The following is a 21,585-nucleotide window of genomic DNA, read 5'->3' as shown; positions in this document are numbered from 1 at the left end:
GTCTGATTCCCTCACGGGGAATGATCTTGCTGAATTGTAGCATTTCAATTAACATGTTGAAGTTTGCCAAATATAAATTCTGTGTCACCGTGACCCAAAATATTATTGCCTGGTGAAATATATAATCATTTTTCCTCTCAGGAAGGGCTAATAGAGATATCCTTTATATTTTTGCTTCTCTCCTTGAACAGATTGATGATGAGCTATTTAATCCAGATTATGTGGAAGTTGATCGAATCATGGATTTTTCACGTAGCACAGATGATAATGGAGAGGTAAACAAAACTTTTACCGCATTTCTAGTCATATAGACATTGTGTTTAGAATTTATTGTTTAGAAATATATTAATTGGACTATATTAAACACTTACAGAAACTACCACAGTGTATATATGTAGAAAATAGGAACATGCTTGAGTAAACGTTGGCTTATGTAGCTGTTTCCCTTAAATACAGGGGATTAATTCCAAACTTCTTATAAGTTACGTATATTTAAAAAAATACACAAAACAACCAACCAAAAAGCAACAACAATGAAGAAGTGATATTTAGTACTGTGGAAATATGATGTCCATGCATATAAAGCAGAATTTAAATGAAAATTGCAAGAAAGAGTCTTAGCTAAATGTCATAATGGTTTAGACATTGTTTAGACTACCTGTTACAGAAGAAGTCCTGAACTTCCTGATTCTTAATTTTTAATGACTGGTTCTGCAAAAGAGATGATTTTGTCTTCCAGGAGATTCCTTTTTGGTCCTGGGAGAATAGAAAGTTTCACTGGCAGTGTCACTGTTTCCATGTTGCTCTGTCAATGACTGGTTGATTTGTCTGTTGTGAAGTTTCTGATGACGCTGATGAAAGAAAACAGTAAATTTTTAAATATGTAGAAAAGCATAGAATTGTAAGGGTTGAAATATGAATATTGTTTTGCGTCTAAATTTTAGTCTAACCTTAGTGATTCCAAATGTGTTGTGCTCATTTTGGTGGTAAGCCTGCATTCTCCTAGTTCTCATCTTACTTGGTTAGGTCATCAAGGTGTCAGTCTGCTGTTTGCTTATCCTTCTGGCTGACTCAGATATTCAGGTCTGGTCAAGCTTTTTGAATTTCAGCTAGCCTGCAGATCCCACTTTTATTCTTTCTGTATTATGATATACTGTAATTTTTGTTTTAACAAAGCCTGTAATGCATTATCTGGTGAAGTGGTGTTCGCTTCCTTATGAAGACAGCACTTGGGAGCTCAAGCAAGACATCGACCAAGCCAAGATCGAAGAATTTGAGAAACTGATGTCTAGGGAGCCAGAAATGGAGCGTGTGGTAAGAATTGGCTCTATGTAGAGGATTTTATTTGAAAATATTAAAGTAATGTGGTCTTTTAGAAACCACTAATGGGATTTGCTGTATTTGAAACAGGAGAGACCTCCTGCCGATGACTGGAAGAAATCGGAGAGTTCCAGGGAGTATAAAAACAATAACAAACTCAGGGAATACCAGTTGGAGGGAGTAAACTGGCTTCTTTTCAATTGGTACAACACGTACGTAAAATGTTGCTTACTGCTGAACCCTGCTTTGGAAAAGCTTTTATAGCTTATTTGAAATAGCAGCCTTTTAAAGTAACCTGCTAAAGTGAGATTCTAGAATCATTTACATGGCTCATTTTTTGCTGCAGGAGTCATATACAAACTAATTTGGGGTGGAACATGAATATTTCACCTGTGTTCTGGTGGCAAGTGCTTTGGGTTCATGCATGCCCCTGCTGCCCCTTCCTCCCCCTTGTGAACTTGAGAAGGGATATATCCATGCTGACTGCATCACAAATCATAACATTTATTTAAAATAAAAGATGTTATGATGCCTTTTCATTCTAGAAGTATCTGGTTTATTCAGGTGATCACCTTACTGATTTTCTGTTTTAAGTTGGGAATGAATCATTCAGCCTGTTTTTATTCTTGTTTTCAGACGAAACTGCATTTTAGCAGATGAAATGGGGTTGGGAAAGACTATCCAGTCCATTACGTTTCTCTATGAGATATATTTGAAAGGAATCCATGGTCCTTTCTTGGTTATTGCACCATTGTCCACAATTCCCAACTGGGAAAGGGAGTTCCGCACCTGGACAGAGTTGAATGTGGTTGTGTATCATGGGAGTCAAGCGAGTCGGCGGACCATTCAGTTGTATGAAATGTATTTCAAAGATCCACAGGTAAAAGCTCTTCATGACTTTTCTTTTTTTTTTTTTTTGTTTTTGTTTTTTTTTTGTTTGTTTTTGTTTTTTTTTGTATATGCTTTACGGTTGTTTATTAATTTAAGCATCAATTAGTTTTTCAGTAGTGGTATGTTAGGTTTCAGTTAGAAATACTGATATGTGTGTTAAGAATGCTTTTGAGTAGTGGACAGTATCTCTCTATAATTACACCAAGAGATGGTGCAATTTTTGTTTAGAGTTTCATTCCTTCATGCAAGGTTTTATTATTTTGCATTTCTGAGTGGAGCTGGCAGAAGAGATTCTTAATGGAGAAACTCCTTTAAGTGGAGCTAAGCTTAAAAATCAATCTTTGCCTACCATTCCTGCTGGCAGAAATTAAACTTGTCAATGCTTCTTTATCAAATTTTGTAAGTCAGATATATTTTGAATCTGTGTTACTGCGCTTAAGTTGAATAGTTGTAAGTGAAGGAAAGCAGAAAAGACTAGTGGTATGAACAGAAAATTATATGGAAAACAAGCTAAGAAGAGCTGCAGATCCCTACTCCTAAGTGCATGGCTTTTCCCAAAGTAAACAGAATTGGGGGAAAATAAAATGTGCATACATTGAATGTTGTTGCAGAACAATAACATCTTCCCCACAAGAGAGAAAGAGTAGTTCAAGCTGTGGGCATACTATTTTCAACGGATCTTTAAAAAGCGATAGTGGTGAATTCATACATTTAGATTTTCTTTAAAGCTTTTCATTTTACACCACTGGACATTTTGATTAATAAACTAGAAGCATATAAAATCAATATTGCACACATTAAGTGGATTTAAAACTGGCTAGCTGATATTTCTTGATGTAATTGTTAATGAGAAAATATTTGCATTTCCAGCATAGTTCTTCAGGGATTGGTTCAGGTCCATGAGCTATATAACTTAGCAATGATCTGAAAGAAAACATAAAATCATTGCTGAGGAAGTTGTCAAATGACACAAAGATGTGGAGAGTGGTAAATGATTAAGACAGTTCATGGATACAGAGTAAGCTATATTACTTAATAAATTGGATCCAATCTAGCCATACTCAGAACAGCTAAATACAGGGGCTGTCTGTGGACAAGGAATGAAGATGATTCTTACCATAGGGAGATCTCAGCTCTGGGAAGGCTGCAAGACAAAAACAGATCCTTTTTTCTGTCATGGCACATGACCAGTTAAACATGAGTTCTTACTGTGACACAGTGGTTGAAAGGACTAGTGCAGTGCAAATGTGTGGGAGGAAACAAATCTTTAATAAAAAGATCAAAAAAGTTACAGCATTCTCCTCTTTGTCAGTGATATAATGAGTGGTCCAGTTCTGCTTCCAGTTCTCACTTCATGTCCTCAAAGTGTGTTGAAAAACCAGAGTCTTAGAGCAAAGCTGTGAGAGAGATTGCAAGGTAGAAAAAACGCTTTTACAGGTAAAATACTGATTAAGAACTGTTTTGAAGGTGATGACTGTGGCACAACTTGACATGCCATTAGGGCAAACAGAAATAGAACTACATACTTAAATATAGTAGAGAAGCACATTTATATTCGTTAGAAGTTACATCTGTGTGGTCTAGAAATAACTGTTTTCTCAGTGATTTATCAAAGAAACTTTCAAATTAAAATCGTATCTGTGTTTGTTGAAGATTTGAGTAACAGTTGCTTCACTGAGGTCTAGTGACTCAGAGAAGTTGTTTGTCCCAGTCCACAGCAGGAGTGCTGGATCTAGATGATCTTTAAGGTCCCAATCCAGGCCATTCTATTATTCTTTAATATTCTTTATGATAATTCTCACATTTCACTTCTTACCTGGATGTATAATACACAAATGAAGTGGGGTTGAAATTGGTTTTTCTGATTTTAAAATAATTTTTCAGCAAAGATTGATATTTGATCTAATTTAAAAAATTGGGTTTTTACAAATACTGTCTCTGCTGAATTGTTTCCTGTGTTAAAAATCGTATTTGTTTTCTATTTGAGTGGTGCTTGTTCTCAGTATGTTCTTCCCCTTAGCAGTTACTTAGCATGAAACCTGAAGGAATGTCATCTGAAAAATCGCACTTACTGTGCAGATTCTTAGTTATTTTGGCACTGCTGTTTCAGTGATCTAAGGGTAACTAAAAGGATCTACAGCAAGATGCAGCAGAAAATTTTGTTCCTCCATTGCCATATTCTTAACTCAATTCTTGCCATGAGTGTGGCAGTCATTTGACCGCATAGCAGGTAATGACAAAGCACTCATGGCACGGAAAAATGAATAATTTTCTGCTGGCTTTGCTCCCTGAACTGTCTTAAAGAGGACAATGAGACAATTACTACATTTAGGAATAAAGGAGAAATGGAGAGAGCTCATCCTTTTGGTGGCAGCTAGCTTAGATGTGTCACAAAATCACCTTCTGTGTTCCGTTCTTTGTAAGAATGTCATCTGTGAAACACATGGTAGAAACTGAATTACAGGGAAAAAATACCTTCATGTTCTGAAGCGTCCCCATGTAGTGCTCACTCTGACATTCTCCAAAGCACCATCACTGGGCATATGATGGGAGACAAAAAGGGAGACATGATTTAGCAGTGTCAATTCGAATTCCCTTGCCAGACCCATCAACCCAGACATCAGGCATCTTTGGCTTTTTAGGTCCTAGTATGAAAACAGGCCTCTCAACCTGAGCCATTCCTCAAAAAGACAATTGAACATTGAGAAAGTGTGAGTTTTGAAGAGCAATAACAGTTGAGAACATGCATAAGAAGCACCTACCCCATCTGCAGTAGGGTGATTTTTCAGAGTCAGCCCCAGTTACCAGAGTTAAATTGTTGTAAAATGTTAGAGAGTAGTCAACAACAAAATAAGTTCCTGCAGTGGTGTGAGTTCAATAGTAAGTAATGGTGTTATTAGAGACATTCTGCTGTAAGGTTCACATAGAGAAGCCTGTTCTGTTGTTCTTGAGCAATATAACTGAAATGTCTTCCTAGGGCCCCTTCCCTGGTTGGAATATCAAATAAACCATGTGCTTTTCTGTATTGTCACACTTCTGAGAAGGAGTTCTGCTTTAAGATTACAAAAACTATATATGCCAAATACAGCTAATGACAGAGCCTTGGAAAATAGCTGACTTGGTTTGTGATGGAAATTTACTTGGCTCATGAAAAGGTTACAGCATTTCAGTTTGCAGGCTTTCAAAGCTGCCCACTTAGTATATCTTCATCTGCATTTTGTTAAGTAGCAGCTTTTTTTGCCCCTAACAAGATAAATATTTCTAGACTATGCCACGAGAAAGCATTGTTGAGCAGGTCATTACTCTCTCTGAAATGTTCTTGATTTGAGTAGGCAGATTTAATGCTGAGTTCAGGATATCAGGTTTTCAATCATTTCATTGAGTCAGTAGCCAGTTCTGATCCCCATGGTTTGGAGAGGATTACATGCAGGTCACTTATAAAAGGATTCAGTCTTGCACAGGTCTGAAGGAAGAAATGGTCACCTTACTGTAAAATATGTGTTTCTTTTGAAATGTATTCAATATACAACCCATGACAGCGTCCTTTGAAAATGTGGAATGGCTTTGAACTTGTGTAATGCTCAGCCTTACAGAGACAGTTTTTCTGCACAGACCCAGTGACACTGGAGGTACCAAATTACATTTTTCTTTGAACAGCATTGGGAAGAAGCATAGCATAATGTCAGAAAGATGCTCATTTCATGGTCCTGAATAAAGTTTATTCTGGGTTGTTTTTTTAAACAGTTTATATCAGTGCTGAAAATAAGAACAAACTAATGAACCAGTGAATGTGGTGTCAGACATCAAGTTAAATGTCCTGTTGAACCTTGCTTAACACAGACTTACAAAAATATTATGAAATTGTATGGAGAGATACACATTCGCCATTTAAAAGTTTAGGCATTTGCTTCTGTCAAAGCTCTTCACTAGAGTTGTTGTAGAATCCCCATCCCTGGAAGTGTTCAAGGCGAGATGGAGCAGAGCTCTGAGCAACCTGGTCTTAGTGGAAGGTTATCCCTGGTCATGACAGGGGTGTTGGAACTAGATGGCTTTCAAGGTCCCTTCCAACCCAACCCGTTCTATGAATTGTAGGTGCTTTGAATCCTGAGTGTCTACTGGGAAAAAAACAACTGATAACAGTCAACACAATATTCAGATAGTCATAAAAAGGAAACCTTAATACACTTTTGCTGTATTTGGATTGTTCAGGAGAACCTTCATGTACCTTCAATTCAGAATTAAAAAGAGAATTCTCTTGATGAAGTCTGAAAACCTTATTTCAATATTGCCGTAATACATTAATGCCTCAAGGCATTAGTATAATCCATATGAATTACAACTGAAATACTTGTATAACTTCTTGGTAATCAATGGGCAGTGATTCTGTGGACCTATTTACAGGATTGAAAACAGCTATCATGAAGCCAGTAGCAAACTTACTGAATTGTATTTCCCATTCAGTCAGCAATAATGACTTAATTTGAAATTTAACTTGAAATGAATTAATTAAATGAAATACTTGAAAATTAACTTGAAATGTCTTGTCCATGTTACTGTTTTGTATTTTTAAAAAATAAAATTTGAAGGTGAAACAAATTGATTCCTTTCTTTGCCAGGGAGTTTACTTGAACATATGCTGTTCTTTTTAGGGTCGTGTGATAAAGGGGTCCTACAAGTTCCATGCCATTATCACAACATTTGAAATGATCTTGACTGACTGCCCAGAGCTGCGTAACATTCCATGGCGTTGCGTGGTCATTGATGAAGCCCACAGGCTGAAAAACAGGAACTGTAAGCTTTTGGAAGGACTCAAGATGATGGACCTGGTCAGTGTGAACATATTTTATCTTTGAGTCTTCTGTATTTTTATTATTTCTGATTTATGGTTTAATCAAAGAGTAAAACAAAAGGAATTTTTCCCAAGTAAATCATCAAGTGTTAAGAAGAATAAGAGAATGCAGATGAGAAAGTACAACATACCTAGAAGCATATGCATACCTTCAGTTTTGGAGTGCTGATATTTAATAAGCTTTTTTCATTGATTTAGGCATAGAATTATGTGGATTCTCCTAAGACAATCAAAATAAATTTATTCTTTCCTTGCTCTCCCTTCATGTGACTTAATCCATAGTCACTTCTTCACTTAGACATTTATTTAAAGGTATAATGTGGTTAGGTGGCCAGATTCGGCCATGAGAATTAAACTGCCTTAACTGCATTAATATCAGCCTTTATGTTAATTTGTTGAGTGGCCATCAGGATGTTCTTTCATATTGACTAAGAAAGGGCAAGTGAGTTGGTTTCTGATGCTTATATAAATATGTATTATGTTATATGTACAAAATAGGTATATTAAACTCATAGAGAAAAAATAAGATAATATGAAGATATTTACCATTTAAAAGACACAATAATTACTTGGTTTTGAGCACAGTACTCTTTTAAAATGTGAGAATAATGCAGTCATGCTAAGCTAATACTTATAATTCAGTTTGTATAAATCCTGTGTACCTTTTCTTTTTCTTATTATGGTTGCTGTTGGAGGAAAGCAGAGCTTATAGTCTTACAGACTACAGATAGAGATATAGGACTTTTCACATTAGTTCTTGTTACACTGCTAAATTTATGTTTGGCTCTGGGCTAGTTGCTGAACCTGTCTGAGCTCCTCTAATGCAAAATGCTGCTTTTGTCTCTGCTGCTCTCATGCTCTTTAGCATGTTGTAGGAAGGTAGAACTCTGCTTCAGGTTTCCTGTTATATACTGTGTTGATCTCCTGGCCTGAGGAGATCAGTGCACTGTGAGGTTATTTGGAGGTGTGGTAAATCAGTGAATTTTTACTGGAAATGATGGAATAGATTCAACTGTTTCTTTGCCATTTAAAGTTCATTGTACCTGTGAAAGGGTTGGGACATTGTGGACCAGCAAAATCTGTTCTTGTATCTTGGAGGACTTTTGAAGCTGCTTAAGTAGTGAAGTGTTTTTCTGGGCTATCACTGAAGGAACACCAGAGTATCAGTTAGAAATGTCTTGAGAAGAGTTTTATGTAAGTAGCTGGAGGAGGGGAAAGGAGGCAAAGGTGAGATACACATACAGTGAAAAGGGGGAAGAATTTTGTGTATTTTTCCATTGGAAATTATAGTGGTGGATTCCTAGGCAACTGTTTCTTAACCTTTCAGGAGCATAAAGTGCTGCTTACTGGAACCCCTTTGCAGAATACAGTAGAAGAGCTGTTTAGCTTGCTTCACTTCTTGGAACCAGGTCGCTTTCCATCAGAAACCACATTCATGCAAGAATTTGGGGATCTTAAAACCGAAGAGCAGGTAAACTGATCTTGCACACTTACTTTTCTATTTAGATATCGTGAATTTATCCATTTTATTGTATCTGAACTTCATTACTTGTTTTTTCAAGTAATATCCATTTGCTTCCTGGAATACCTTGGGGGGGTTTATCCCTTTTTTTTTTTTTTGTTTGTTTTCATTTACTTGAGGGTTTTTTGCTTTTGGCCAAAAGTAATTCTGCCTTATCACTGTTCAGTTTGTTTGTTTTTTTATTTGTTTGTTTGGTTTTTTTTAGTCCTTTGCCCATTGGTCTTCCAGAAACAGGGAAAAATTCCCTTAATTAAAATGTAGTGTTTAAAAATAGAGGTGAGGTGTCTTGTAATGGTCGCTGGATGAAAATACTTCTACAAGAATTAACTTGTCAGTTGACATTCTTCCTTAAGCATCAGAGTGAAGGGACTGTCCCTGCAACTTCTGTGGAGTTAACATCTGAGCATTTTCTCAGTGACTTAAATGCAAACAGGAGCATACTTGAAACCCAGTTTAGCAAGAGGTAACCAAATGGAGGGAGGTGCTTTTTGTTACTCAGAAATAGATTTTTTGAGCTGTCCAAGAGAAGAAATGCATAAATCAATGTAAGATGAAAGACCCTAGATGCAGTATATTTTATATCTGAAATGTAAAATGTTTTTTTTTGTATGTATCAAAATGTTTTAAGAGGCCAAACCACCTTAATATTAGGAGTTAACTGAACCATGGTGCCTTAATTTGGCCCTTTGCTTCCTGTGATAACAACCGGATGCATTTTTGTATGTACCTTTGTTGGCTTTGTCTGAAAATTCAGTCTTTGGTATCTCTTAAGTTTTGACTGCTTGAATTTGTTGTCTTTCTTTGAGAACAACCCTTTCACACATCATAGTCTAAATTATAAAATAGCTCTTCCTCTAGCCCCTGGCATCCTGGCAAAATAGGATGTGTTTCCATAGGTTGTGCATGCTATTACATGTCAGTCAGAATGGACACTGACCTGACTGAAAGTGAGCCAACTCTGATGCAGAAGCCATGTAGTCCTGCTAATGAAGTGTTTGAACTGGAGTTAATATATCCTAATTCTCTACATAACTTTTGTATGGCCTGCTCAAAATAACTGGAAGCTTGTGAAGCTGTTCATGGAATTATTATGAAAATAATGCCATTGGCTATGATCAGAATTAGAGCCTGGATTGCTTGGTTCAACAAGTTTGGGAGAACTTCCTTGTCTGTTGACACGAAGGTGTTTTGGAATTTGGTTTATCTTTCAAGTGGTGGGACAGGTTATGTGTTAATGACTTGGGGTTTTCTCTCCATTCCTTGCAGTAATAGTCCATATGTTTTCTCAATTGTTCATCCCTCTGTGCTAATCACCTTTTTCATTCTGAAGTTGCTTTATTAGTAAGGGAATTATGTAAATTCAGGAGCAAGTGTCTTTTGTTCATATTTCTGCTGTGCAGCTCTGCATCGGGGATGATGACCAGTTTCAGGGTGATTTATTAGCTCTTCAGCACTGAGATGGTTTGTACTTTGAGACATGGCCTAAAACAACCTAAATGCCTGGTGTTTTGGGTTTTTTTAAATATGGAATACATTTGAGGTTTTGTGTAAGAGACTTTACAAAAACTTAGCCTTTTTTTATTTTCTTCTTTGCCCTTCCCACCCCTTAGGATGTATCTTAAAGAATATTTCACAAAACCTGGGGACACTAAAAATTATCCGTGTCATAAAAATTAACAGAAATACAATGTTTTCATTTTTAGACTAGTCCTAAATAGTTTTCTACTTCAGTGGATGTCAAAACTAGGGAAATAAGAAAATAATTAGAAGCAGATACTGAAAGTGGGAAAATAACATTAAATACTGATTATTAATTAGACATGAACTGCAGAAGTTGTCTTACAAGTGTCAGATCTGCTTATTTAACCAAGGGTTAGCTCTGCATGATTTATGTGCAGTGCTGTCCTTGTCCAGAATGATAGTTCTAAGTGAGGTCTATTTAATAACAGACATCTCTAAACAGAAGGGCTACACACCAAAAATAGACTTCAGAAACATTTAGAAATGTGTATGTCACTGAGTTAACAAGGAGAACTTGCTGCTGAGTCACTGAGGAAAGATTTTTTTACAATGCACTCTACTTGGCGTTTGAGGTAGAGAACAAGGTTTTTAGAATTAAGGAAATTGAAAAATGGGTATTTGATTTCTAGCAGTTTTAATTCAGTTATTTTATTAAACATCTGTTTTCCAGGTGCAAAAACTGCAAGCTATTTTGAAGCCGATGATGCTCAGACGTCTCAAGGAGGATGTGGAAAAGAACCTGGCCCCCAAAGAGGAAACCATCATTGAAGTTGAGCTGACAAATATTCAGAAGAAATACTATCGTGCTATTCTTGAAAAGAATTTCACATTTCTTTCCAAGGGTGGAGGTCAGGCAAATGTACCTAATCTTTTAAACACTATGATGGAACTAAGAAAATGCTGCAATCATCCATACCTTATTAATGGTAGGCTGCCTACTTTTCTGCTCATTTGAAAAATCGTTGTAAAAATATTCTCTAGGTATAAATTCTATGTTAATGTGTCTTTATTTATTAATTTATTTTAAGTAGAAAAGTGAGATAACCTTTTAGATTTTAATAGGTATGGATGTGTGCTAGCCAGGATAGTGTTGCTGTTGCAGCTGCTTTTTTTCTGTGCTGCTTCTTTCCAAGGCTTCCTGACAGACTCAGCCCTGACAGAGTTAATGTTGGTATTATAAAGTTTTCCTTTCTGTTATTTGTGACAAACATCTATCAATGCAGGTTGTTGGATGCTGACATGAATATGGTAATTTTTTCTTCACTTATAGTTAACAGCTACTTATTTTCTTGCTGTTGTACATCATAAGGCAGTTACTTATTTATGAATAAAAGTTACAGAGTAAGAAATCGTGATCAAGTCTGCTTTCACGGCCACATGTTGTCAGTCAGTTTTCTTAATTTGACTAGTAAGAGGTTAGGGTGAATGTCATATTTGACTTCAGTGACCTTTTCTGTGTGATGGTATTGGTTTTAGGTCAGGATTATCTTTGGCAAGTACTATGGAATCATAAAGTATCTTAAATTGAAAGGAAGCCATAGGGATTATTGAGTCTGACTCTGCTTCCTCACAGAACTACCTAAAACTAAATCATATGACTTAAGGACCAGGTGGTCCTTGAACTCTGACTCGTGGTACCATGACCACTTCCCTGGGGAGGCTGTTCCAGTGACCAGCCCTGTGATGAACCAACCAGCTCTAACTGTCTGAAGTATGATAAACTTGTATGTGCTGGTGAGATCTTCCCTTTGAGGATGTAACACAAGCCTCCATAGAGTGTTGCATTCTACTAGTTTCTTGTTTCCCAGCTCCTGTTTCGTACTAGATACGATTTATGGTTGGTTTATGCTGGTTATAGGCTTCATGATGAAACACTGCTTTGTTCCAGAGTCATATGTGATTTAAGGTTTTTTATTGTATGACTTCCATATTGCAGTACTCAAGTTCTTTTCCTTGACAGTTTTTGTTTAAAAGGGGGGAAATGCTTAAACTGATTAATGAAATTACATCTAATTATATTTCATGAACAAGTGATTATTCCAAAGGCATGATATAGGCTTACTGCAAAGTACTTCAATTTGCCCATTCTGGTGGCTGTTCAGTTTCTAAACTCATATGACATACAGTAAAGTAGCTTTGTGGTTCTGGTGCAGAGTTTGTTGGGGCTTTTACTTGATTTTTTGGCTTAAGTTAATCCATTGTATAAATGAGTTTATCAGAATAGTTTAGGCTGTTCAGGGTATCTGAACAGGGTGTCTTAAATGCTTCTTGGCCTTCAGCTAGTTTTTAACTTTGCTATTATTTTTCCTTATTTCATATTTGTTGAAAGAAAAAAAACCTGAATATTTTGCTGCTACTTTGTTTTGTGAAATAGAGTTTATGAGCAGTGTTGCCTACAGCAGTGATTTTTTATTTTTTTTCAGAAGTCTTGTACCATTTAACATAATTTAGAGACTAATAAAGTTCAGGTGTTAATTTAGAAAACCTCAAATATTTTTTGATGACTGTATCTTAGTCTTAATAAAGGGAGGTGAATTTGTCTCTTAAATGCATTTATCTTTATAACATTTCTATGATATTTTGAACCTTTGGATTTGCTTGGTATCATTCAGCAACATGACAGGTGGGTTGAACCTTCAGATTTGAGGGGAAAAAGAAATCCTGATGTGTTAGTGTGGAGATGGAACTAAACAAATACATTCTTTGTAGTTCTAGGACAGAAAATGCTCCTATACACTGTAGTCCTCTGAGCCCAAGATTTTATTTTGTTGATTGATATTTAACAACGTTGTTGTTAGTGTAATGGCACAAGTTTATTTTATTTCTGCTAATAGTTTTTGCAGTGCGAATACTTATGGTTGCAGAGTATTCTCCTGATGAATGATTTCTTTCAGTAGCAAGTTCTGTTTTCTACTAAAACTAAACTGCTTTTATAAAAGTGTCCCTGAATCCTCATTTTCTTCTTAGTTTGTGGGGTTTGTGAGCAAGCAGTAGTGTAAATGTATTTGAACATTTAAACATGTTTTGTTTTGTGTAAGAGTTGCAAGCAAGTTGCTTCTGTATAACCTTCAGTTAAGGCTGTACGATGGAAGTAGTAGGGTAGGAGTTGAATGTAAAGTGAGGTTTTTGTTTCTTGACTGATAGATGTATTCTGTGATCTGCTGAGACTGGGAGCAGACTTCTAGAGGTAGTTGTTGCATGTTGGGTATTCTCCAGCCAACTTGGGTAAAGCATTGCCTGTCATTTTTCTTAGGGCTGGACTCCTTGTTTTCTCCATAGCAACCATTCTCAAGTACTTATATGTCATTCCTCTCTATCTCCAAGAACCAGCAGTGGGGAATGCCTCTATACTTACACATCCTAGTGCTGAACACCAGAAAGACTCCTTATTCTGTTTGTTGTGCCCTCTTGAGCCCTGGAAGCCTCTCTTAATGAAGAGTAGAAGTGGATGTTTCCCTGACTGACCAACCACACATTCAAATACCTTCCCTTAATACCCTGCTAAAAATCAGCTAGAATAGGAAGCAATTTTACAGACCTGCAAGTACTGCATCAAGTAACTTTCGGGTAACAGGCTGCTTGGTGGACATGACATAATTGTAATTGAAGTAGGAATTAAATAAAAGAGTTGGTCTTCTACAGGTAGTTATTGAAAGAGCAGACTTTTGGAATTATCTGTAGTGGATTTGGGTCTTGCTGTGAGACCAAGCTCTGATACTGTAAATTCACCATTCATTAGACAAGATTGTGGGTTTGTTGTGGTGTAATTTGCTTTTGCAGATGCTGTTCTTGCATATTGGGTTGCTTCACAGTAGTGAAACTTAAATCTGGATATCGCAGTTGAGTCAGAAATAATTGCTGTAACCTGGAAAGACAACTGAAATTACTGTATATGATCTGCTTGACAGCCGGCTGTATCCTGGAATTTCCAAAGTTCATACAGAATCAGAGATTTACTGCCCAAGATTCTACCTGTTTTACAAAGATGGGCAGTGATATAATTGAAGAACTTTGAGTGTCTGCTTACACCCATTTCATATGGGCTTACTTTTCTTGTATGCAAACCATTTGGATGAGTAGTGCTGGGAGCAGGGAAGCTGGATCAGGAAAATCCAAGGACGTAAAACTATCTTGCAGTGCGGTCACATCTTGAGTCCATCAGGTTCTGTAAAAGCGAGTAGTGTAAGTGCACAGAGCTGTCAGGCAGCCTGCCCCGGGTGGAATCCGGTTCAGGCACCGCATTACGGCAGGCACTGAACCAGGGATCGCACAGGGAGGGTGTGTTTCCGTGTTTGTTTACAGGCATCTACTTAGAGCTGGGGTTTGAGAGAGAGATGCTCAGCAGAAGCTTGGCAGTAAGCTGTTCTTTCCCCTCCCCCAACTCTTCCATCTTTCCTTGTGCTATTCAAAAGCGGCGTTGAAACTGAATATTAGACAAAATAGAAATACCTTATAAACTTAATTTAATTGAAAAAAAGATGGCTCCAAAAAAGGGCTTATTTGGACGTGAAATAAGCTTAGAACAAAGATTCTTATCCTTTTACATGCCAAGAACGGCAATCTGGTAGTTTTTGGAATTACCCACTTTGTAGAAGTGACATAAAAATGGAATAAAAGCACAGGAGAGGTTGAAGAGAAAGCTTGAACTTGGTCTGTAGTCTTCCAATAGTGAGCAGAACAAGGAAATAGTTGCTGCTGTGCGTATCATTCATAGGCAAAGTGAGTGGCAAGAGAGAACTTCTGACTAATGCTGGAAAGAATTAATGCATTGGATAGCTTCATCAAACTGAACAAAAAAAATACATTCAGTGAGAAAAAACTAAATAGAAGGTAAAATAATAATTTCATAGCTGCTTCTCCCCCAGTTGTTTTTTTTGTTTGGATTTTGATTTTATAATTAGTAATGAAAAGAGCAGGTTCAGGTCATGTGGATGTTTAAGGCTGATTTTAGACACACAAACATTAAATGAGATTTGTGTCCCTTGTATTATCCTGTAGAAACAAGACATTGTTTTATTTCATGTTATATTTTTAAAAGAAAAAAAATTCATTTTATCGGTTGAAATATGTTTAATTTTTTTCCATCTTTTTTCATATTGAATTGTGTGTGTCAATAGTTCTATGAATTTATTTATGAAAAAAATTAGAATTGTTCAAAAGAGGAAAAAAATAATGAATTCTCAGTTATTTTTTATTTATGCTGTATTTGTGTATATGTTTGCTTCAAATTTAAGCTTAATATTTTTTATAAATGTTTATTTTTTTATAAATGTTTATTCACACAATGCTTAAAACATTCCTGCAGTTTCTATAGGGTATTGAAGACCAGCTCATTGTTTATTAATAAAACCCTTTGCAGTGTTCATGTATTGCTGTCCAATCTTTGCAGGTGCTGAAGAGAAAATTTTGGAAGAGTTTAAAGAAACACACAATGCCGACTCTCCAGATTTTCAGCTCCAGGCAATGATCCAGGCTGCTGGCAAGCTCGTACTGATTGACAAGCTGCTGCCAAAACTGAAGGCTGGTGGCCACAGGGTGCTTATCTTTTCCCAGATGGTGCGCTGCTTGGACATACTGGAAGACTACCTCATTCAAAGACGGTGAGAGCAACAATATAATACAATTATAAATAAACTGTGCCTTCCTCAGTGACCACTGCATTTACTCTGTGAATAATCCATATCGAAAGGGAAGAAATTAAAACAGTATTTTCTATAGTGATCTGACTATGGGAAAGAGCAAACCTGGAGGTTGCAAGTATTGAGGAGGCTTTTCTTTTGAGTGAATACAAAATGACCTCATATGGAGAGCTTTAAACCTCTCAGTTTATCTCTCAGTTAAATGATTTGGTGGCTCTAGAGTTTTTTATTTTAGGCCTAAATTTTTATTAAATTCATTGGAGTGAAAGTCTGTTCTTTACCAAAAAAAGAGACAAAGTGGTATGTCTTTACTGATGAAGATAGTCTCTTAGTTCATTGTAGTTCTTCTAACCCCGTAGTAGCATATTTGTCTTTTGTGTTTTAAACTGCATATTCTTCTAAAGAAGCAATGCCACTGCACTAAAGCAATCCCTGTAATACATCTATTTTTTAGGTACCCATATGAACGAATTGATGGTCGAGTGAGAGGCAACTTGCGTCAGGCAGCTATTGACAGGTTTTCAAGACCTGATTCTGATAGGTTTGTTTTCCTGCTGTGTACAAGGGCAGGAGGTTTGGGCATTAATCTTACTGCTGCTGATACCTGCATCATTTTTGATTCAGACTGGAACCCCCAGAATGACCTCCAGGTAATATTACAAGAGATGATTTCATTGAAAATTATTCTTTGCCTTTTTACTGTGAAATTTTCTTCACCTGCAAGAGAAATTATCTGTTGTTGCTGTCTAGAAAGCATAGAAAATATTATCTATATTGAAAAATAAAGCCCAAACTTTTAAAGTAGGTTCTCTATATTGATTATTTCAATTCTCTTATCTTCCATTTGTAACTGGTAACTGAATATCTGTCTTTGTTTCTTCAGGCTCAAGCACGATGTCACAGAATAGGGCAGAGCAAATCAGTGAAAATTTACAGGTTGATAACAAGGAATTCTTACGAAAGGGAAATGTTTGACAAAGCTAGCTTGAAGCTGGGCCTTGATAAGGCTGTGCTACAATCTATGAGTGGAAGAGAAAATGCCACAAATGGGGTAAGGATTAGTTTTTGAAGGTGCATTATCAACAAATGCTATGAACATGTTACACTTTGCTTGCCTGTTTGCATTTTAGCTGGAGAGCAGTGCTTTTCAGATGGAGTGTGGCTGATAGTTTGAAGTCGGGTTAAATAAGGGCATTGGCTACATGAACTGGCTGCACCTATCAATGGCTCGCTTATTGCCAAAAGGGGGCAGGTGGGGTCATGTTCCCTCAATCCTGATCCATTCTCATCATTCCACCCTTTACATTATGTTGATCGTGGCATTTTATGGAGCTCTTCTAGTTAGTTTTTGCTGGTGTAGCCTTTTTTCTTCAGGACTTTTTTTTTGCTTTAACTTTAATGTCAGGTTAGTAAGTTAAATCTGCTCCCAGGAGCAGTTTAGCAGTCATCAAAGCTAAAGGGATTCAGTGACAATGAATTATTAAGTTGTTTAAACCACTCACATAACTTCACCCTGAGAATTTTGTTGTTTGTATTCTTCTTTAAAAGGTGATTTCAGCGTGAATGTTTAATTGACTACCACCACATTATCATAGAGTTTCAGTTCTTAAAATGCACCAAAGGACAATCCATGAGATTGTGCTATCAGATGGACACATTGGCTGTCAAAAAAACCCAAAACTGTAAGCCCTCTTATGTGTTACAGGTGCAACAGCTGTCTAAAAAAGAAATAGAAGATCTTCTTCGAAAGGGGGCATATGGTGCTCTGATGGATGAGGAAGATGAAGGGTCTAAGTTTTGTGAAGAGGATATTGATCAGATTCTCTTAAGGCGAACACACACAATTACTATTGAATCTGAAGGAAAAGGTTCAACATTTGCAAAGGTATACAATGACATTCAGAGGAAAATGAATAAAATGTAATCAGAATAGATGGAAATACATTAAATTGCCTTCTGTGTAAATTTATTTTTTCAGTGTACCTGTCTTTTTACTTTTACTCTTTACTTTCTACTCTTCTGAAGTATTGTATTTGCTAGTGAAAAACAAGTATTCTTCATAGCATTCAGTTAAGAAATCATTCCATGTGATTTTACTTTTACTAGGCTAGTTTTGTTGCATCTGGGAACAGGACAGACATTTCTTTGGATGACCCTAATTTCTGGCAGAAGTGGGCAAAGAAAGCTGAGCTGGATATCGATGCTCTAAATGGAAGGGTAAGAGCTTTATAGCTCTTTCTAGCTTTCTAGTTGAAAGAGTTTTTTTGAAGGAAATTGAAGATTTCCCCTCACCCCCTTCCTAAATTTATACATTTTACCGTTCATTTTAGAACAACCTAGTTATTGATACACCAAGGGTAAGGAAGCAAACCAGACTCTACAGTGCAGTCAAAGAGGATGAACTGATGGAGTTTTCAGACCTGGAAAGTGATTCTGAAGAAAAGCCTAGCACAAAGCCCCGTAGGCCTCAGGACAAATCGCAAGGTTATGCAAGAAGTGAATGTTTCAGGGTGGAGAAGAACTTGTTGGTTTATGGGTAAGATATGCAAATAAAATATACTAATTGTGACTAAAGATCTGAAAATAAATTATATATAGTAAATAACTCATCATTCTCTTGGACACAAATACTGTCATACTGTATGATGTTTATACATGCCAGTCAGATTATTTTTTGGTTGATATATGTGTAAATTGTGCTTATATGTGTTACTTAAAGTATCTGATTGTCTCACAGATGGCTATGAGCTCACTGGTAAAATAAGTGGTTTTGTGATGACAGAATATTTGTTTCTGGTTTCTCAGAGTAAAGAATTCTTGAGTTAGTGAGTTTTAATCTCTAAGTGTTGAAGACAGTAATAGTGTATTTGTAAAGAACAAAATGTTTTTGAACTCAACAGTCAATCTAGACTTTGTCACCACTTAAATTCAGATATTTGATACTTGATATTTTTCCCTTTGAGTGTGCTAATTTGAATTTCATCTCTTTGCAAGCAGGTAGCTATATTTGACTTCTGACATGGTGGCCTTCAGAATGACTGTCTTTATTTTAGAAATTAGTGTACAACAGTTGCTAGTAATAGGTTTCTGGATCAAAGTAGGAGTGGTTCCTCAAATCCCATGATTGTGGGAATTGGTTGAGTTTCCTATTTGTAGCTTACTGGGACATTTAGAGTTAAACATATGTACTTTATTAATTAGAGTGTAGCTCAATTGCAGCTTTACGAGCAGTGAACTTATTGCCGGTTCTGTAAAATAAACATTCTTAACTCTTTGGTGCTGGAGGTTGGATTCCCTGACATAACCTGCAAATGCAAAATGCATTATTGGTCCCAAGTTGCTTGATAGCAGGAGTTAAATTGAAAGTCACAAATTAAAATACCAGTACCCTGGCTGTTGTATTGAACATATTTTTCTTATAGCTGGGGTCGGTGGACTGACATCCTCTCACATGGGCGCTATAAACGTCAGCTAACAGAGCAAGATGTGGAAACCATCTGCCGGACTATCCTGGTGTATTGTCTTAATCATTACAAAGGGGATGAAAATATCAAAAGTTTCATCTGGGATCTGATCACTCCAACTGCAGATGGGCAAACTCGAGCTTTGGTTAATCATTCCGGTATGTCTACCACAATCAAACAATGATGCTAGTAAATAGGAAAGAATTGCTTCAGTTGTGCTATGTATTTGGTTTAAACTATAGCCATTCTGACATGTCGTAGGATCTTGTCAGATTTTATGAGTAAGGTGGGCTTTGACTTGGCCTGTACTTAAAGGGGAAGTCTCCCTCAGACACTTTGTAGAATGCAGTGCTCTTTCCTTTAATTCAGTTTTAAACAAATACTCTGACATAATTTTTTGCTGGCACCTACTGCTGGATTTAATCTCTTTTAAATTGCCATAAATCAGAAAGCTTGTTTCCTTACGGCCATTTAGATTCATGAGAGTTTTTACAAGAAATATTTATATAACACCATTTTCTGGCTAGCACTCTGAATTTTTGAAATCTTCACACCTAAATTTGCATGAAAGTTTTGGTTGATTTTGTTACTTGCAATTCTCTCTACTGAGTTATGTTGCTGTTCAGTTTTTGGTGGTTGTGTTGCCCTCAAAGTAATGAATATTTAGCTTTAAACGTATGTTTGTAATGTTGTTTAGGGTGAGAGCTTTTCTATTCAGATTGTGTAAGAAATATTGGGGGGTTTTCTAGGTCTGTCTGCACCAGTGCCCAGAGGGAGGAAAGGGAAGAAAGTAAAAGCCCAGAGTTCACAGCCAATGCTGCAAGATGCTGATTGGCTCACAAGCTGTAATCCAGATGTATTATTTCAAGAAGACAGCTATAGGAAACATCTCAAACATCACTGTAACAAGTAAGTACTAATAAATGTTTCATTTAGAGGTTTGGGATTTTTTTTTTTTAACTACATGCTTTTGAAAAGTCCACAACTTCATTTAGATATATTTAATAGAACACAGGGCCATTTAATAGGATGCAAAGGACATTATTACTTTTTAATTTGGGGATAATCATCTTAACAGGTATCTGGATACTTCTGTAAGCTCTTTATGACAGATCAGCACAGTTCTGAAGAAAATTATTCTCTACTTATTAAATAAGAATGGAATCAGATAAAGGGTTTTTTTTTTTTTAACATAGAAAGTAAAGACTATATTCCTACACTGAGTCTATTTCACTTGACAGTTGGCTATCTTTAAACAAAAGCTGTTTGTTTCCTACTTTCTTGTGGAGTCCCTTAGGCTGGTATTAAAAGTTCTCTTCCATAGATGTTGAACTCATATATCCAGTTCTTAGTTTCAGGAGTTTCATGTAGTAGTTCATCTATATGTGGGCATATCTTTTCATTCTTTCTCTCCATTCTTCTCTTGCTCTTCTCAGACTATATATATATAGGCAATGAAATAATATATAATAAATATACAGAATATTTATTCTTTCTCCTTTGAGATGAAATTTCTCACCAAACCCTTTTACCTGAATTGATTTGTCCTGATTAGATTTTTGAAATTCTAAACATGCTACTAAACTGAAAGCCTTTGGGAATGAAGATCATTGTATATAATGTTTTATTGTTTCATGAATGTCCCTTAAGAGCCTTTCTTACATATTTTCTGGCTTTTGTTTTGTAATATCTTATTTTTTAATAAGATGGCAAAGAAAGTGTCAGCTTTCTTTGCCATCTCGGTTTTGCTTACTATATTCTCCATATAGACACTGAACCTTGTCCCAAAAATACCTTGGTTTAGAGCTGGGGATGTGGTTGATTACTTTTGGGATTTTGGGATGTTTGGTTTTGTTTTTAAATTTCTACTCTTCATCATATATATATATATCATACAGTTGTAATGCAGTGTTACTGAAAGGTCATCGTTACTTTTGTGGTTTGAATATGTATTGTGTCTCATTAATATAGTTTAGTGGAAAGATATTATTGATTTGAAAAGTACCTGTGGGCTGTCAATAGGGGGTGTGATGTGAAGGAGGAAAGGCATTAAGGGGTTTATTAGCTCATTTCCAGATGCTAACCAAGCTTAATTCTTAGCTGATGACAACCAGATACTCACAGAATTATGTTAGTGAGTGCACCTCCAAATAAACTGCTTTCTGATTTTCTGAATGGTTACTCAGGTCTGTTATTACATTTCACTTGCTCTTAAAGTAATAAAATTCTTTCCTGTAACATTATTTTAACCTCTCAGGTAACATGTTTTCATTACTTGCTGTATCAGTTTGCAGATCTGACTTAAATTAATTTTTTAAATACTACTCCTTTAATAATACAATAGAACAATTACAAGGACTGGGAAGACTAGTAAATATG

At 36.3% G+C, this 21,585-nt stretch overlaps 1 protein-coding gene across 6 annotated transcripts in view; it reads left to right on the top strand.

Annotated features, from left to right (window-relative positions):
- CHD7 (chromodomain helicase DNA binding protein 7) overlaps positions 1-21,585 on the top strand; it is a 131,151-nt gene that overhangs the window by 95,172 nt on the left and 14,394 nt on the right. For all 6 annotated transcript variants that reach the window (XM_086887132.1, XM_086887141.1, XM_086887136.1 and 3 more), the window contains 15 exons: positions 192-275; positions 1,177-1,314; positions 1,411-1,532; positions 1,957-2,200; positions 6,861-7,037; positions 8,388-8,531; positions 10,774-11,029; positions 15,493-15,703; positions 16,197-16,392; positions 16,626-16,793; positions 17,448-17,627; positions 17,849-17,959; positions 18,073-18,278; positions 19,165-19,364; positions 19,956-20,115. In XM_086887132.1, coding sequence (XP_086743258.1) covers positions 192-275; positions 1,177-1,314; positions 1,411-1,532; positions 1,957-2,200; positions 6,861-7,037; positions 8,388-8,531; positions 10,774-11,029; positions 15,493-15,703; positions 16,197-16,392; positions 16,626-16,793; positions 17,448-17,627; positions 17,849-17,959; positions 18,073-18,278; positions 19,165-19,364; positions 19,956-20,115 — 2,597 coding nt within the window. The remainder of the gene's footprint in view (positions 1-191; positions 276-1,176; positions 1,315-1,410; positions 1,533-1,956; positions 2,201-6,860; positions 7,038-8,387; positions 8,532-10,773; positions 11,030-15,492; positions 15,704-16,196; positions 16,393-16,625; positions 16,794-17,447; positions 17,628-17,848; positions 17,960-18,072; positions 18,279-19,164; positions 19,365-19,955; positions 20,116-21,585) is intronic.

Source organism: Cyanistes caeruleus, chromosome 1 (genome assembly GCF_971803275.1).
Source record: "Cyanistes caeruleus chromosome 1, bCyaCae1.hap1.1, whole genome shotgun sequence".
Lineage (NCBI taxonomy): Eukaryota > Metazoa > Chordata > Aves > Passeriformes > Paridae > Cyanistes > Cyanistes caeruleus.
Note: the sequence above shows the minus strand (reverse complement) of the source record. Positions and strands in the feature narration are given on the sequence as shown.